The sequence below is a fragment of the Bombyx mandarina genome, chromosome 19, assembly GCF_030267445.1.
Source record: "Bombyx mandarina strain Sakado chromosome 19, ASM3026744v2".
Classification (NCBI taxonomy): Eukaryota; Metazoa; Arthropoda; class Insecta; order Lepidoptera; family Bombycidae; genus Bombyx; species Bombyx mandarina.
Window position 1 is genome coordinate 10,661,502 of NC_143225.1, and position 19,026 is coordinate 10,680,527.

At 38.5% G+C, this 19,026-nt stretch overlaps 1 protein-coding gene and 1 long non-coding RNA gene across 3 annotated transcripts; one reads left to right on the forward strand and one right to left on the reverse strand.

Annotated features, from left to right (window-relative positions):
• The first annotated feature begins 916 nt into the window (after window positions 1–916).
• LOC114250507 (uncharacterized) lies at window positions 917–18,330 on the forward strand. The gene is made up of 6 exons (XM_028184445.2): window positions 917–1,294; window positions 1,538–1,661; window positions 1,963–2,249; window positions 8,020–8,195; window positions 11,227–11,359; window positions 17,635–18,330. Exons 1-6 carry the CDS (start codon window positions 1,172–1,174, stop codon window positions 18,262–18,264), a joined length of 1,473 nt encoding a protein of 490 aa, XP_028040246.2. The 5' UTR covers window positions 917–1,171; the 3' UTR covers window positions 18,265–18,330.
• Window positions 14,477–17,024, reverse strand: LOC149500878 (uncharacterized). 2 transcript variants are annotated; one of them, XR_016324691.1, is made up of 4 exons: window positions 16,829–17,024; window positions 16,396–16,688; window positions 15,934–16,065; window positions 14,477–15,856 (listed from the first exon to the last, which is right to left on the reverse strand). It is a non-coding gene; the product is annotated as an uncharacterized LOC149500878 (long non-coding RNA). The 2 variants fall into 2 exon arrangements; XR_016324690.1 differs by lacking the exon at window positions 16,829–17,024 and having other exon boundaries at window positions 16,396–16,822.
• Window positions 18,331–19,026: the final 696 nt, after the last annotated feature.

Sequence of the window (19,026 nt, forward strand, 5' to 3'; positions counted from 1 at the left end):
CGTTCTGAAGTTTTAACGAGACTAACGAACAGCAATTAATTTTTATATATAGATATCTTGTGGTTTTTTTTTTCTTTCACACGATGTAGTTGAATAAATCAAGTTTTTTTTTAATAAATCCTAATGATTTTAATGTCAACAGTTTGCTTTGTTATAAAGGAATTAGATAAGTATATGACCCCACTTCTCCTTCATCCGCTCGTAATCACGGCTTAATTATTTATTTTCATAGCAACAACTTCCTAATTCCAAATATTTACTGGCGTCATGACCATGTCGATTTGTCCTATGAATCAATTTTCCTCTTGGGTTTCAAAGGTGGGACAACTGTTGCACCGAAACAATTAAAAAATCACATCGCACAGCAATATTCACGTTGTGATATCTATGCTTTGGTAACCACTTCATATCAGATGAGCCAGAGGCTCGCAGCATGTCTAACATAGATTCTAATTACCCTTATCTTGCTGAAAGCGTTCTTAAAAATTAACGAATAAACAACGAAGTGAAAGTTAAAATTGTATTAAGATTATTTTGCAATCCAAAGTTTTGCTAACAAGTAATGATGGAAATCGAGTTTAAAAAACTTTACGTAGTCATCTTACTGCTTAAAAATATTTTTACAAATTACAGAAAAAATTATACAAATGCAGTGAAGGTTGTAGATCATTACAGTACAATTTTTTCATCACATCTCAATTTTAAAATAGTGATTGACAAAAAAAATTAATTTAAAACACCGCGCACGCTTGAATAATGTCTTAGGAGTTTAATGCTCAAATTTACACGAATCAAACTATGAAATGTATATAAAAAACAGTAAATATTAATTAAATATAAATCTTAAAAATAATGGCTTCAATTACTGTACCTTTTAAGACTTCTCTTATTTAAAAGTTTTCGAAATATTATGTAGAAATGAAACGTGTGCGCACTCCGCCCGCCTGCTGTTTCGCGTCCTAGAACTGTCAAAATTTTCGATGGCTTGTGTTGTTTGGATAAAAATAAAAACAATCTATCTTTAATGTGTAAATAAATAATCATTTACGTACTTTTGTAGTGTGGTTTTTGTTTTTATACAATGTTTTATTTCTACAATATAATCATGTAAACAGCGTGAGAAGTCGTGGTGCATTTGGTGCTTTGGCTTGAGTGGCCAAAAATCTTCCAGATGCTGCCTTCTATGCCAGTTCTCTTCACCAGGGATAGTCAGGATGCATTTGGCAATAAAATTCAGCCAAGCACAAGCTTTTTTAATCAGAATTCTAATGACAAATCCTCATTTATTATAAAGGTGAGTCAGTCCAATATAAAACAAATTTATGTAACTCAGTCTACTTATCAGGAGTTTCTAGCGAATTTACATTTTTAACTAATAATATCAAGTTTAGCATTCATGATATGCTCCTCTCTTTCGTCACAGGCTTCATTATTTGTTAAATATAAGACTAAAGCTATTTAGATCGCATTAATTATTGTCGCCATTTTACGAGATTTTAAAGATTCTTAAAAATGTAAACTCTATACTATTTTTCAGCCGTCACCTACGACAGCTGTGCAAGACGAACCCAAAGTGACAAATGAGACTAAACACAAAAAGGATATCCCTCAAAAACAGAAACCAGAGCCACCTAAGAAAGATTACAATGCATTTGAAACAGGTAACCCATGTTGGATATTTGACCTTTTAGTATTATACCACAATGCTTTCCACAATTCTATAACATATGATTAAATACACAAATTCTGCACATTGTTAATAGCTTAGAATTCAAAGAAGTCAAATAAAAGAGAAGATAAGCTGTAAAAAGCTGGGTTTCTAACTCATTCTCCATTGCTTTCAGCAATAATTCAGTCCTAATGTTTGTCATTGGTGCAATTATAGAATAAAATATACTCTTGTTAAATATTCCACTTCTTACATTATCAATAGTCAAATTATAAATTTGCTTTTTGTTTCAGCGCTGATAAGATCTTACTACACAAAAGTACAATCAAGGTTTTCATCAAACATATCAATGCCTAAGAACAAATTTGTACAATTTCAAAACACCTTAAAAACATTTGACCCTAATAAAGAGACTCCAGTAGATTTATTTAGAAAAATAGAACAATTATTTGGTGAAGAACACAAGGATATAGTTGAGGATTTTTTACTGTTTTTAAAGCCGGGACAGGCAGCTGAGGTTGGAAGGTTCATGGACCGGTTCATGCTTGTACGAATAACAGCTTTCATTGAGTCTTTACAAGTGAGTATAATATTTAAACAATGTATAATATTTAAACAACGTATAATAATAAGAATACATTTTGTTTTTCTTGACTGATATTTACCTATCAAGCCATCAAAAGGAAAACGTTAGAGATATATAAATTTGGTGTTGTTGCGGAGCAGTCCTAGTCAAATATCGAGTAACTATTACTATTGACTCCTACCATTGTGGTATTTTTGGAACTTAGGATCTGCATTAAATGAGCCTGCTGAATTCAGTACGTCTTAATGTCAGGTTAAGCAACCATAACCTTGAACTGCTATTGCTTCAGTCTCTGACCTTAATTTTATCTTGACATTGTTTGGAAATTTAACACACTAATTCCTGACCTGGTTTGTTCATCCAAGGCCTAATAGTGCCTAGTAGTGGATAAATCAGGCGACTTGACGCTCATAAAAGGAGTGAATTCATATTATGACGCATCACTGATGAGTTTTTTTTTTCCTACCTAAGCTGATAGCCTTGAGAGGCTATATCAGCGTCGCCTTAACTAGTAGGTGAGCTCACGGGGCTCAAATCTGAGGACGTTGCTAACACGAACCCTAGCAAGAGCCGTGCTTCGCAGAATCTACTACTGGATCGGAAACGCGACCCACTGAGAAGATCCGGCGAGAAACTCAGTATGCTGTGTCTGAGGGTTAATTTACTCGTCGAGCCCTTCGTCGCAAGCGACGGGTTCGACGAAAACGATGACCGGTGCTTGATGTAGCTAAAAGCACCGTTAGTGGATCGGGAGGATCCGAAATGACGTGTTTGGGGCAACGTCGACTGCTTTCCATTCTTTCCGCAGGATCGGGAATGACTGTTCAGTTGTGGCTACGAAATGCCGTCGACTCATAGTTTAGGGTCAAGTCACTACTTTTGAAGTCATCATGGCGTAAAAGATAAGACGCCCGGTTTATTCGTACCGAGCGATATGACTGTGCCGGTCTTCGAATCCCGCAGCCAGATACCAATTTTCTTTTCTCTGAAATATGAATCTTCTTTCTAATGAAATATGTGCCGCATACATGTTCACTAATAATTTCCACAGTGAAGGAATAGCACCGTGTAATAAAAATCGAATCCGCAAAAATTGTAATTTGCGTAATAATTATTGGTGGTAGGGCGTCCTGTGAACTCGCACGGGTAGCTTCCACCGCCCTGCCTATAACTGCCGTAAAGCATTAATGCGTTTCGGTTTGAAAGTGGGGTAGCGGTTGTACTGTAAAAGGTATTAACATGGTAGATGTCTAAGGGCTCTTTTTTTTCCCTACCTATTCGCTGGTCGCCTACGATGCTGTTCCAGCTACGCGCGAGCGGGTACGGGCTCAACCTGAGAGAATTTGCCAACACTAGCCCTAGCAAGAACAATACTTCGCAGAATCTACCACCGGAATAGCGACACACTGAAAAGATCCTGCGAGAAACTCAGTGGGATGTGTCTATGGGTTCGCTCGTCGAAATCGTCGATTATAAGGACGGTGATCAGTGCTTGAGGGTCTTAGAAGCACCGAGAGTGAATCCGACATGTTTCGGGCGACGGCGACTTTTCGTTGCCCCGTCGCGGTCGGATTAGTAATTAGCGGCGGCCTCGATAAGAGGGTTATCGTGTCGCGCCGCTTTGTTAAAGTAGCGTTTTGACGTTTTCATAAGATACTTCCGGTACTAGATTTAGGCCGTCGTGAAGATCTACAGTCCTCACATACCACGGTGCTCCGACGGCTATCCTGCAGAAACGGGATTGGATGACCGGGAGAGAGTTAATGTGTGTACGAGACGCGTGAGTGAACGCTACACTTGCATAGGATCATAGGACATGATGGAACGTATGCAAGCTTTGTAAAGTGTCACCTTGTTATGGTGGGACAATTTACTTCGCTTGCAGATCATGGGGTAGAGTCGACCGAGTAGGAACGCGGCTCGGTCGCGTACTAACTTAATGTGGGCTCCGAATGCATCCGCCTACCGAGGGTGACGCCTAAGTTCTTAGCCTTTGAAGCCCACGGTATGGGCTGTCCAAAGATTTTTATGATGGGAATGGAGTTATCACGCCTAATTAGTGACGAGATACTAGTAGTAGTGTCGGAAAGGTGACCCCGTTTTGAAGAGCACGGCTGTGCTTTTCGTGGGACTAAGGGCTCCAGTGAGTCGTGAGCTCGTCTACCCATCTTAGCTATAAAAAATTCAAAAAATCACAGTTGAGCATAACAAGCGTGCTTTCCTGGTAGTCGGACCCATCGAGTTATAGGCCTATCGCGATAACTTTCTTGCTTTCCAAGTTGATGGAGCAAATAATAAATACACAGCTTCTGAAGTATCTTGAGGATCGCCAGCTGATCAGTGACCAACAGTACGGCTTCCGTCACGGTCGCTCAGCTGGCGATCTTGTATACCTTACTCACAGGTGGGCTGAAACCTTGGAGAGCAAGGGCGAGGCTCTCGCTGTGAGCCTTGATATCACGAAGGCCTTTGACAGGGTCTCGCATAGGGCACTTCTGTCGAAACTACCAGCTTACCGAATCCCCGAGGGGCTCTGCAAGTGGATCGCTAGCTTTTTGGATGGGCGGAGCATCACGGTCGTTCTAGACGGTGAATGATCTGATACCATGATCATTAACGCTGGCGTTCCACAAGGTTCGGTGCTCTCCCTTACGCTTTTCATCTTGTATACCAATGACATGCTATCTATTGATGGCATGCATTGCTATGCGGATGACAGCACGGGGGATGCGCGATATATTGGCCATCAGAGTCTCTCACGGAGCGTGGTGCAAGAGAGACGATCAAAACTTGTGTCTGAACTGGAGAACTCTCTGGGGCGAGCCTCCGAGTGGGGTGAATTGAATTTGGTTCAATTCAACCCGTTGAAGACACAAGTTTTCGCGTTCACTGCGAAGAAGGACCCCTTTGTCATGGCGCCGCAATTCCATTTGACTCCATACAGAAACGGGCTGTTCGGATGGTCGATAGTCCTGCTCTCGCGGATCGCTTTGAATCTCTGGGTCTACAGAGGGACTTCGGTTCTCTCTGTGTTTTATACCGCATGGTCCATGGGGAATGCTCTGAGGAATTATTCGAGATGATTCCCTCATCTCCTTTTTATCATCGCACCTCCCGCCATCGGAGCAGAGTTCATCCATATTATCTGGAACCGCTGCGTTCATCGACAGTGCGTTTCCAAAGATCTTTTTTGCCACGTACCATCCGGCTTTGGAATGAACTCCCCTCCACGGTGTTTTCCGAGCGCTATGACATGTCCTTCTTCAAACGAGGCTTGCGGAGAGTACTTTATGGTAGGCAGCGGCTTGGCTCTGCCCCTGGCATTGCTGACGTCCATGAGCGACGGTGACCACTTACCATCAGGTGGGCCGTATGCTCGTCTGCATACAAAGGCAATAAAAAAAAAAAAAAGAGTACCTACAACCTTCCAAGAGTATCGGGATACTTGTGGTCGACATTTCGAGCGATGTCCAATTTCGGAGTCATTTGGAGGGCAAAGACAAGTTGGAGTCAAAAATGCTGGTTGTCCTCAATAGAGCGAAGCGGTACTTTACGCCTGGACAAAGACTTTTGCTTTACAAAGCACAGGTCCGGCCTCGTGCGGAGTACTGTTCCCACCTCTGGGCTGGGGCTCCCAAATACCAGCTGCTTCCATTTGACTCCATACAGAAAAAAAAGTTCGGATTGTCGATAATCCCATTCTTACGGATCATTTGGAATCTCTGGGTCTGCGGAGGGACTTCGGTTCCCTCTGTATTCTGTACCATATGTTCCATGGGGAGTGCTCTGAGGTATTTTTCGAGATGATACCGACATCTCGCTTTTACCATTGCACCGCCCGATACCGGAGTAGAGTTCATCCATACTACCTGGAGCCACTACGTTCATCCACAGTGCATTTCCAGAGATCTTTTTTGCCACGTACTATCCGGCAATGGAATGAGCTCCCTTCCACGGTGTTTCCCGAGCGCTATGACATGTCCTTCTTCAAACAAGGCTTCTGGAGAGTATTAAACGGTAGGCAGCAGCTTGGCTCTGCCCCTGGCATTGCTGACGTCCATGAGCGACGGTAACCGCTCACCATCAGGTGGGCCGTATGCTCGTCTGCCTAAACGGCAATAAAAAAAAAGATGGCAAATCGCATAGTCACATTAATTACTAAGCCGCTTTCGAAACAAAAGAAAATAGCACAAAACGATACTGGACCTCTTGTATTTGCATTAGTTTTACGCCCGATAATCTAGCTGTATCACTACCGCTGCGCTTCTTTGTGTGCTTAGTGCGAGTTTTTTAACGTTCTCGATAGCGTAAAAGTTAAGTCAAATTTGTATGGAGTTGGAACATTTGCCTACGTTTGCCGCTAGGAGCGCTGTTCCAACTGCATACAAATTCGAGTTAACTTTTACGCTATCGAGAACGTTAAAAAACTCGCACTGAGCACACTGGTCCCATGTCTGGTGATTGGACGACATCCCGATTCGTCGCCAACAACATATTCCATCGTTTGGCGTGATACAGTTATTTTTACGTAGTGTGACGCAGCTTTGAAGAAAGCACATCATATCGATTCACTTAAAAGCAAGGAAAATTGTGATATTTTCCTGTTCACGTCCAGCTGCTTCCAGAAGAAGATCGTATGCCTAATTTAGTTCAATTGCTTGTGGGATTACAAATCGTAATGCCTCATATCATGATGCCTAATATATCTACTACTAGCTCCCTATAGATTGTAAATTATAATCGGCATTCTTACCTTACTTACTGGTCGCTTAGCTGGTATCTTAGTGTCATCGGTGGACAGATGCCACATCTGCTAAAAAAAAAGACTTAAGTAATTCGTGGAAGGAAATATGTTATATGAGTGCTGATAATAGAATCTAAAGAAAGGCAGAAATACAATATATACGAGCAGACGCCATGGTCCGCTTGATGCTGACCGGAACTCTGCTACCTGCTCATCAGGTCTCAATAGCATAAAAATAAGGCCCTAGCTATCTCTGATACTCTCAGATACCTTTCGAACACCATGAAGTGCAGAACATTTGTTTTTGTCACGTAGTTGGGCAAACAAACTAACCGCCACCTGATTCCTGTTTGTGACGTCTATGAGCCAGGGCAACGGGGAATGGGGGGGGGGTTCTTATTTTGAGAATTAAGGTCGAAATCACCCTTAAAACCGGAACGCATAACTGCTTCTCGGCTGAAATAGGCAAAGCAGTGTACGCTGAGTCCGCTGCTGGCCTAACTTCAGTGAATCTCTGTCATCACACTCACGGGAGTAAATCAGTATTACAGCAAAAAGAAAAAAGAAACAAAAAACTACCCTCGAATATATACATATAAGATTTTTTGCAAAAACCAGTCAAGCAAGTATATCATATTACTGTACATGTATATATGTTACTTTGAGGCAAAAAACTGGATTCTCATTATACTGCAATTGCCAAAAATTTTATTATAATCCTAGCTGACCCGGCAGACTTCGTAGTGCCTCAGTCGATAAATAAAAGACTTTTATATAAAATAAACTTAAAACAACCAAAAGGAATCCGTCCGACGGGGGAAACATCAAAGGAAAAACAAAATTGTTATTTTTATTTAATTTCGAGCATTTTCATATTTATCTACCTTTTAAACCTTCTCTGGACTTCCACAAATAATTCAAGACCAAAATTAGCCAAATCGGTCCAGCCGTTCTCGAGTTTTAGTGAAACTAACGAACAGCAGTTCATTTTTATTATTATTATATTATCGTTGTTTCCAGAACGCTTTCGCTCGCAAGCCCACTGTGCTTCGTAAAGTGATCCGCGCCATCACGACGGGCCTCAACTCTGGGAACAGCGAGGACACGAAGGCCCGGGTACTGCCGCATCTGAGATCACACGCGCGTTTAACGCAAATGTTCAAATCTCTGTTCCCTGATGAGAGACCATCGGACAGGTAATTTCAGCAATATTTTTTTTTTGTTTTATTGCTTTTGTGGGTTGTCCTGCTCACGGCCCACCTGGTGTTAAGCGGTTACCGGAACCCATAGACAACAACGTAAATGCCGCCACCTACCTTCTTAGAACCTTATAACTTCTAAGGTCTCAGTACAGTTACAGCAGCTGCGCCACCCTTCAAACTGAAACGCATTACTGCTTCACGGCAGAAATAGGCAGGTTGGTGGTACTTACCCTTGCAGACTCACAAAAAGTCCTACCACCAGCAAAATTATAAAAAAATATATATATATGGTTACATTTGTGTATATAAATTTAAAATACTATATTTCGAAGGATGAACGGCTATGTCGACTTCGGTGCTAGATTCTGCGAAGCACTGCTCTTGCTAGGGTCAGTGTTAACAACGACGTCAGGCTTGAGCCCCGTGAGCTCACCTACTTGTTACGCTGAAATGGTGTCTCAAGACCATCAGCTTAGATAGACAAAAAAGTCTATTTGGTTTAAGCAACATTTCGCTTAATACGCGATATCTTTGTAATTAAAGATGCGTTTTATTTAGTATTAGCATTAGCATCAACAGTTCGATGTTTTAATTGAACTTCAATCAAGTTTACTCCATTGAAATAGCTGAAAAGGTTTTGTTGTTTGATTGATTGATTGTTTCCAAATTTTAAACTTTGAATGGCTCTTCTGTAAAGGTGCAAAAATGTTGCTTAAACCAGAGATCCCTCGATTTAGAGCACGGAATTGTCAAATAAAAAAAAATCTTACAAACAACAACTTATTAAGTCTTATTATTAAGTCTGAAGGTTGGAAATTTTTCATTTTCGGTCTTGAGGGCCTGGGGTGAAATTTTAAAGCTGTCCACCGACCACACATCGACGGTAGAGGCATAAATAACACAACAAACAGGCATATACGTTTTAAACTTTTTTAAATGAAATTGACTAATTTAGACGGAGAATTTTAGGCGGCCTGATATAAAATAAAATTTATTTATGTAATATATCGTTTATTGAAACAAAAAAACTAAGTTGTTGTTCTGCAAAGAGTTATTTATTTTATTAACTTATTTCTACACTTACAATTACATATTATAATTATTTTCGAAACTGCAAAGAGAAACAACATTGAAAGCTATTGCTTCAATATTTAAACCTTTTTTAAATCTGATTTTATTTTTTTAAAAAGCACGTTATCTTTTTGCATGTACAAAGCCAGAGAGCATTTTTTCCAATTATAGAATGAACATAGCTTCCACCATAGATAATACAGTTATGATAGTCGAAGCTAATGCGCGGGAAATTTAAATGTAATGAAGGGCCAAGAGTGCTTCATTTACATTTATGTGATCGATAACGTGGAAGAGAGAAAAAAACATGAGTTTTTTTTAGTAGAAGTCAAATCAAATCAATCCCTATGTTTTGTTGTCTTAATTGTGGAGAAGAACTACCGATGTTTCGATAATATACCACCTGTTTTAGTTAAAATTATTTCGACTCTAATGTGAACGTGTTTTTTTTCACAAAAGATAAATTGTATTTAAATGCACACTTCAATTCTAGTTAGACTTTGTAAGTCAAAGATCAAACGTAACGTGATAAATTAATATTAAATGAACGTGCTATTAAAATGAATAGAAACGACCCTATTTATAGAAATAATATATGATATAAATAAATGCTTTGTTTTTTTCCTGATCAGAATATTACTTAAGAGCAATAAGATTATATTGTAATCAGACATTTTGAAGTTGGTGAAGATTACATTGAAATATAGCGTTACATACATATATATGTACCACACATGGCTCACACCATAGGGGTGAGCCACAGGGTGAGCTAGGGTATTTAACTGTATCGATTTGACCTTACGAATTAAAATGACAAAAGTAACTCAGCTATCCAATTTAAAATTAATTAGAATCGGATATCTTAATAAACAGGTAACCCTCCTATAAGAAGGTAGTTTACAACACGGTTCCATTCTAACACGAAAAGGAAAATATCCCAAAACCCTCTTATAACACGGTACGTCTACAACACGATAACGAGAATTTTGTTTAAAATTATTTAGAAAATTACACTATACAGATAAACACACAATGGATCTGAATGTTGGGCGACGAAAGTAAAGCATGAAAGGGGAGTGCATGCGGCAGAGATGCGAATGTCGAGATGGGATGTGTGGAGTGACAAGAATGGACAAGATAAAGAATGAGTATATCAGAGGAACTGTGAAAGTAGCCCCGGTGATCAACAAATTAAAGAGCGGATGGTTAGCGTGGTGTGGACATGTACTGTGACATGACTTCTGTATGGAAATGGTAGTGCATGGTAGAAGGGGAAGAGGTCGACTGAAGAAGACATGGATGGAGTGTGTGAATGACGATATGAGAGAGAGAGAGAGGAGTGAGTGTTGAGATGACGGCTGATAGAAGAGAATGGAAAAGAAAAATTATCTGTGCCGACCCCAACTAGTGGGATAAGGTGGAGAAAAAAAAAGAAGAAACACACAACATATGGGAACCCCACAACATACATTGGAAACAACATAACACACAATTTAGCTACTTATTTTATATACATAATCGGTACAAAAATACGTACAGGCACAGTTGAGTTTCATTCAAAAAAAATACTCTCCTTTTTGTACTGACTTCTAGTCCCATATAACACGGTTTCGCACAACGCGGAACTCTGTAGGAACGCATCTACCGTGTTATATGAGAGCTACTTGTAATCTGTGATTTTCTTCTCGTTTCATTACTGGTGGTAGGACCTCTTGTGAGTCCGCACGGGTAGGTACCACCACCCTACCTATTTCTGCCGTGAAGCAGTAATGCGTTTCGGTTTGAAGGGTGGGGCAGCCGTTGTAACTATACTTGAGACCTTAGAACTTATATCTCAAGGTGCATGCGCATTTAGGTTGTAGATGTCTATGGGCTCTAGTAACCATTTAACACCAGGTGAGCTGTGAGCTGGTCCACCCATCTAAGCAATAAAAACAAAAATATTTTTTTTTAGCTTGTATGAGACCGGCACTGATTGTATAGACGAAAGCTTCCTGACGAAGGACACCGGCTGCGACGTTTGGGAGTTTGTTGAGCCAAACGATAACAGACAGAAGCCAGACTACAAGAAAGGTCTCGATACTGCGGTGAGTATCCGCGTCCCTATCCCCTGGGATGTGCCGGGGACGGTTAGTGTTTCTTCAGGTTTAAATGTATAATAACGGTGGTTTAATATCTGTGAAAGTGCACAAATGTGGGAAAATGAAACAAAGCCGCTGGATGTCACTTCTCGGGATCTTCCAAAAAGTCCACTGAAAAAGTCTCAGTAAATAACCACCATTTTCCTGAGATTATATTTCATCCCATTTCATCTCATCTCATTTCATTTAATTTCATCTCAGTTGATTAATGTCTCAAATTAATCATCTTCATTTAATTTAACTCCATATTATCATTTCTTATAAAAATAAGATTAAAAATTAAAATAAGACTTGATCTAAAGGTCTTAGTTACCAGGTTATAAACTCTCTTTAAAAAGGGGACGCTCCCATACCTTCAAAATATCGAAACCATAACGAGTTGTTCAATTATACAATCGCTTCAAAGTAAAAAAATGTTTGCTGTTATTATTAGTTGGTACTTAATCATCTTATGAAACAGCTGATCGTTGTGTACTCGATAGTCGACCTTAATCACTGATACCTCAAGATATAGATTCGTTTTGTGTATTAAATTTTCTCTTATGTTTTATTATTAACATATTTATTTGGGTGGACCGAGAAAAAATCGTTTCCGAGACTAATAAACGTTGATTATGTTTGTGAATATAAAAAAAAAGATGTGAGGTGTCGTGGGACACCGGCCCCCTGATCACGTAAAAATTTGCGACAGCCACAATTTTGCAGATGTTGTGCAGACGCGTCGCGACCGATCGCAAAACGTCAAATTATTTCGTATCACGTACCGCGATTGTTCGCTTACCGCTTACTGCAGTTTTCTGTCATACAACTAGCGCCAGTCGCAATCGGGTAGCAATAATTGGCACTAAAAAGCCACATTACTTTTTTTTTTTGCTGAACAAACCGGCAAATGAATTTATAAAAGCGCGTTACATATAAACATTTCAAAATGTTTAAGTGGAATTCACGTTTGAAACGCCAAGTGAGAGCTGCTAATTCTGTTCTTTTCGATGAAGCGTTACTAAAAATAAGTGATCTAATAATAATTTTTGCTTTATTTTGAATAATAGCTATAAAAATGTAATTGTGTCGTGTCAAACACTGATAACATTTTTTTTTTGTAATCGTTTGATAATTTGTAAACAGGTAGTTGTTTACGTTACGAACCTATTTTAAAAAAGAATGGATCAAAATTATAGCCTAATTTATTAATTTCATTATCAATTAAGTAAGTACATAAGCTCACAACCCATCTAGTGTTAAGTGGTATAGACCTCACAACGTGAATGCCGCCCCCACCTTTAGAAACGAGGTCTGAGTTTCAACTGTATACCAAAACGGCTGCCCCATTCTTCAAATTGCAACGCATTACTGCTTCGCGGTAGAAATGGGCGGAATGGTGGTCTTGCGGGTTAATCAAACGTCCTACCACCAACGATTTCTTAAAGAATATTTGCTAATTTGATTTTAAATAAAAGATGAATGAATCCTTAATCATGGAAGTCTTCCATGTATTTATGTCAAATACGTGTTTCATTGGATTTATTGATATCTGCCTGCGGGATTCTAACACTGGTTCAGTCGCATCTTTATTAGAAAGTCGGCCGTCTCTACTACACCGCTTAGGCCACGACGATTTCAAATTAAATAGTAAATTCTAGAATAAATGATTTAGTTTTATGGTTTTATCAATAATAACGTGTACAACAGATCCATCTCACGCCGACATGAGGCCGACAACGCTAGAACAACCAGTCGATGATATTCTAGGCGAGATGCTGCGATTCTTTATCAAGTAATAGATAGTGGATTTGTTTGACTTGGCAAGAGTAGGCTTTGATTTGAATACCAGAAATATAGTGCACTCTTTCACAGCTTGAAGGGAAATAAAAGCTGTGCAGACTATTCAAAATAATGTTCACCCAGGTCATGGGCAATATGACGTGAATAGGAAACTGCATGTCAGACATTAACTTAATGTTCTATATTATTTTTAAACAAATGAATCTAATATTTTAAGACAATAAATAAATATTTATTTTTATAATTAGCCCAGTTTTTCGTCGACGAAGCCATCTTAAGAGTAGCTTCATTGCAAATATCAGGCCGATATTTAGTAAGTTATTTGTATTCAATAACCAGGTACTCTTTGCACTCACTCACTGCAGTAAGAATGTTAATCAATCATTATATTATCTAGACTATAGCGGACAACAAACAAGAGTAGACACATCGTGAGCTGTAGTTGTAGAAAGAGGAGAAAATGGAAACTAAGGCGAACCACTGGCTCATGCAGCTTTCATTTAAGCAGAGGCTGCTCGTACGCAGGCAGAGGCCGCGCATCTTCCAGCTGAGATATATAAAAAATTCAAGGAATTGACCAACATCGGCAAAAACCTTGTTTAAAATAATAAGTTCAATTTTGTTTTAATTTTAGCTGAGTCCGTAATAGTTTATATTACCATAAAAACGAAATAGCGCTTGTTACAACAGTCAAGCAAATCCAAATATATGTTTTACTTTAGGCTGGTACTACAGTAAAATTTACGACACTAATGAGTATATTTTACGCTAATAAAACTACTCTCAACTTAGCATTTCAAAATAACTATTTATTTTTTTATTGCTAAGATGGGTGGACGAGCTTACAGCCCACCTGATGTTAAGTGGTTACTGGAACCCATAGCCATCTACAACGTAAATGCGCCACCCACCTTGAGATATAAGTTCTAAGGTCTCAGTATAGTTACAACGGCTGCTCTACCCTTCAAAACGAAACGCATTACTGCTTCACGGTAGAAATAGGCGGAGTGGTGGTCCCTACTCGTGCGGACTCACAAGTGGTCCTACCACCAGTAGAATACCAGTATTTAGCTTCATTGTATATTTTGTATTCACAGTATTTGGCATGTTCTGCTTCTAGTCTATAGGGTTATAGAGCTATCACCTTGCTATCATCCTACTTACCTCGGCCCCAAGTTCAGTTATGTTTCTTTGAAGTTATCGGCAGTCGATATTATATTTCAATTGTGGCTTCAATTTCATGCGGCAAGAAGTTGGACATGTATTACAAACAAACTACGATTTCCTAATTTAAGAATTATTATTCAAATAAAACAAAATTACACAAAAAAAATTATTATCAAACTTATCTAACGGCCGTCTGGTGTAGTGGTAAGTGACATGGTCGCTACACAAGGGGGTCGCGGGTTCGAATCCCGCCAAGGGAAGATATTTGTATGATAAATATAAATGTATTTTCCAGGGTTATGGATGTATATTAAATATATGTATGTGTATAATAAAAATCCTACATTTATTTCCGTTATCTGGTACCTGTAACACAAGTTCTTTACGAACTTATCACAGGACCAGTTAACGTGGCGTGATTGTTAGTAAATATTTATATTTATATTATTATTATTATCACAATGAACTAAAATCAGTGGTGGTTGATCCACATTTTGTCTAAATGATGAATTATGTTTTTCATTTTGTAAGTAATATTCATGTAAGTATCCAACAAAATCTAGAAGAATTATGAATTACTAGTCGATTTGTTATTCATTCTATTCTATTATTTAAAACAGCAGTATATACAATAATATATATAACAACACAACATACAAACGGGGTTAATATAAAGATAAAATGATACAGAACAAATTGAGCATGACAGATTAAAACATTGTCTTAATAAAACAACCTCACAATTTTGCTTTCAAATAGTTATGAATCCATCCTTTACTATAAACACAAAAATGTTAAGGAAACATGTATATTTCCACTAAGCACAATTAAAAAATTATAGGCAGAAATAATTAGGCTATTCTTGCCCTCTCAGTTCACATAATTAAGAACAGCAGTTTTAAAAATATCTACATAAAATTACTAGAATACAGAGGTTGGACTAAATTTAATGTCTGTTCTCCACAATCCAATTGAACCACCCTTGAATGTTGACATGGTGCTAAGTGCTGTGTTTCCTCTTCTCTCCCAAAAAATACAATGTTATGAATTTGATAAGAAACATCAATTTCAGCATCTTCGTCAGAGAGTTGGGGCACTGGACACCCATGTGTGTTTGCCATGTTATGCAATACAAGCTAACAATTATGGTATTGGCCATGGATGATCATAATGCAGTACTCTATGTACCAACAAGCATCTCCAACTGGCTTTCAATACTCACAATGGTCAACAGTGTTCCTGGTATGACAATAAACATTACTATAGTACTATATATTAACGGCCTTCCCAGTTTTAAATATACTTTTAGATTGAGTATTAATTTGTAGTCAGGTTACTGAGACAGAGCTCATGATGTTTTACTTGCCTAAAAACCAAACTTTTTCACTATTATGGTGCAGGTCCTGCATAGGCATATTCAGTTGTGTTAAGTCAGACAAATGTATCATGAAATGTTGCATCAATACTTAAAATGTTAAGTTCACTATCACAGATCTGAAAAATGTAATTCTTTAGATAAGTACTATCAAATGTTTGTTATTGTGAATGATAGGCTTCAGCAAAATACTTACTATTTGCACATTCTTGAAATGATAATGCTTGCGGTTCTAAAACCTTTCTTCATATACAGAAGATCTGATAAGTGCAAATGAGTGCCATCTATACACCCCGAAACCCCAGAAAAGCCAAATTTATTGTAAAACCTATAATGAAAAGAAATTTATTTACTATTATATTATGTTTTCAATCACAAAATTATTATTGTTCAAATATCTATGTACTATAAAAATAAGACAAAATTTGAATTAAAAAAAAATTATGTAGGAAAGATTAATGGTGGCCTGAAGGCCTTTCCAGTTTCACCAGGACTTGACATTTCTTAGAACTCTGTTTAAAATATAGCTATATATAGCAAAATATAGCTATAGTTATAAAGCTTCAAGAATATAACTGATCTATATGATTGACTCGTGGAAATTGTAAAATCAGTAGAACTCTTGTGCTCTATACTATAAGATAATTATTTAACTTACCCATTTATAATAACTTGTGACCCATTGTACTGTTTGCAGAAACTTTAAATGTTTCAATAAAACTGGAAGATTGTTTAATGCCATAGCCACTTCCCTAATGGCATTGGATTTACTTGAAGTTTAACTCAAAATGCAAAAAGCTCATTCCCACAGGTTTCTGGTATGAATAGATTAAGGCGTCAGGCTTGATCACGAAGATAGCGTCGCAAACGCACTGATTCGTATGTATCCGACCTAATTTCCTTAGACTCCAAAGCCCCATTTATTATTTGAGCTCTGTCCATAGTACATACCTAGAAGAAATATTAATTTGTAAAAAATAAACTTTATAACCTCAACATTAGTAATGTACTTAAATTGCCCAGCGTGGTATTTAATGTTAATACTATGGAAAACACAAACACAAATAAAGATCTAAACCAATTACACTTACCTAAACCAAGTTAATTAATTTAATTTCACAAATTTTACACTTGCAGATAGTTAGCAACAATTCAGCACCAGATACAAAAGGTGTCGCAAATTTGACAAACGAAATTGCTAAATATCTGCTGTTGTGTGGCAGACAAAAGCATCCGTAATACCGACTTTAAGCCAGTTGTTGTTAGTTGTATGGAAAAGAATGCACTAAAGTTTCACAAATCGCTCTGCAGAGGCAGCACTAGTGATGGTTCGCGATCTGCTTTTTTGTTGTAAGTCCGTAATACGAAATGGACAGTTGACAGCAATATTTGCACAATATTTGTCTTCTGCTAATTGTCTGCGAAATACGTGATACAGCTGCGGATAGGAACGAAGTTCCTTATAAAAATATTAATTTTAAGTTATATTCGAGGTATACAGAAAATAAAACTGGAGGTTTCGCAACAACCCACGGTCATTCGGTAACGTGCAGCTTATTGTGGTACACTTCATTCACGGTTGTTTGCATAAGAGTTGGTGAATTGCGATTTGCGCAAACGAACGCTCTGAGATCGTGGCCAATGAATGATAAAAAAATATATAATTTTTTGTACGTTATTACAAAGTTAAGTCGTAAATTGTGTGCGTTACTAATAAAAATCTTACGTTACGGACGTTTTTTCCCGGTTAGGGTACCCCTCCGCATCGTCCCATAAGGAACTTCACTCCAAAAATTTATACGGAACTTTAGTTTCGATATTGAGATGGCAATTTGTAGATGTTCTTCAAATAATATTGGCCGTAATCGTTTAAAAAAATGCTTTCGTTTGTTCTCAGTATCTGAACGGTCGCGTGTTCCTACAGCACGGCCGCCTGCTGCGGTCGGCGCGGGTCACCTACCCGTACAGCAAGGAGCCCTACCGGGTGCACGCGCGCCGCCTCGCGCCCGCGCAGTGCCACCTCTCCCCGCCGGACTCCGACGAGGAGCGGTCTTCGCCCAAGCGAAACGCGAAAACGCCTTCGAAGATCGCCCCGAAACGACCCAAGAAACAACTCAAATCGCCAACGAAAAACATAAAGGACGTAAACGACAACACAAAGCACAAAGACTGCTCCATTCTGAGCCCTAAAGCGAAGAAACAACAGAACGTCAAGCCCAAAAGCAAAGAGGTCGTCAAACGGAAAGACTCGAAAGGTTTAATATGTAAAAACGAAGGTTCTAGAACAAAACAAACAAAGATTGAAAGCGTTGCGAGTGCGGACGCTAAGAAAGCCGAGATCAAGAGTAATTGGACTCGCGACGAGGACAAGACGATGCTGCAGGTTCTGAAAGGGGAGGCCGGCTCCGAGCAGGTGTTCCGCCGCATCCGGCAGCTTCTGCCGCACCGGTCGCCCGCCGAGATCAAGGAGCGCTTCTGTCACGTCATGAAGCTCTTACAGCAAATGTCGGTCGGCGAGGTTACTTAGATATTATTATGCATGTAATTGATATTTATAAATTTTGTATAAATAAAATATTTTTGACGGACTATATTTTTTGTTGGTTTTTAATTAATGAAATCCAGTCTACTTTATTACAGCCGATAATCGTAACGGAAATTAATCACGCCTATTTGTGTAGTTGTACATTAATGTGGGCGGTTCAAAATTCTCCATCACACCTATCTAAACTGTGGTCACGCAGTCACAGCATCGAATATATTATTTTAGATATATTTTTTGCCTAACGACTTGTGATTCGAGATCTTACGCAACATCGGTACTAATATTATAATGACAAACTGTCTATTTAGTATAACAAACAAAGTAACTGTCTATTTGGTATAACGAACAAAGTAACTGTCTATTTGGTACGTTTTCGTTCTCAAACCACGGAACATTTTATTTTATGAATTCGATGGAGACAAAGTTTGGACCCTGTGAAAGAATATAAATTACATTTCAGCCCACTTCTGCTCACGTAATATGTATTTAGTCCACGAAGTGTGGGTGGAAAGCTAGAATGTCAGTATGCATTAAATGTTGGCAGAACCGATATTTTATTGGTTTTGACATTGATTTAAAGGTTTTGTTAGTATGCTTTTGATGTCCGACGCTTACGTGGATAGTGATTACCTTCACACATTGACGTTGACAATGCCAGTGATAAAGCCAAACTGCGGCGTACCTAACATAATAGAAGTGATAGTGACGCTCATACTGCAGCGGTGGTCATAGTTATTTGTACAT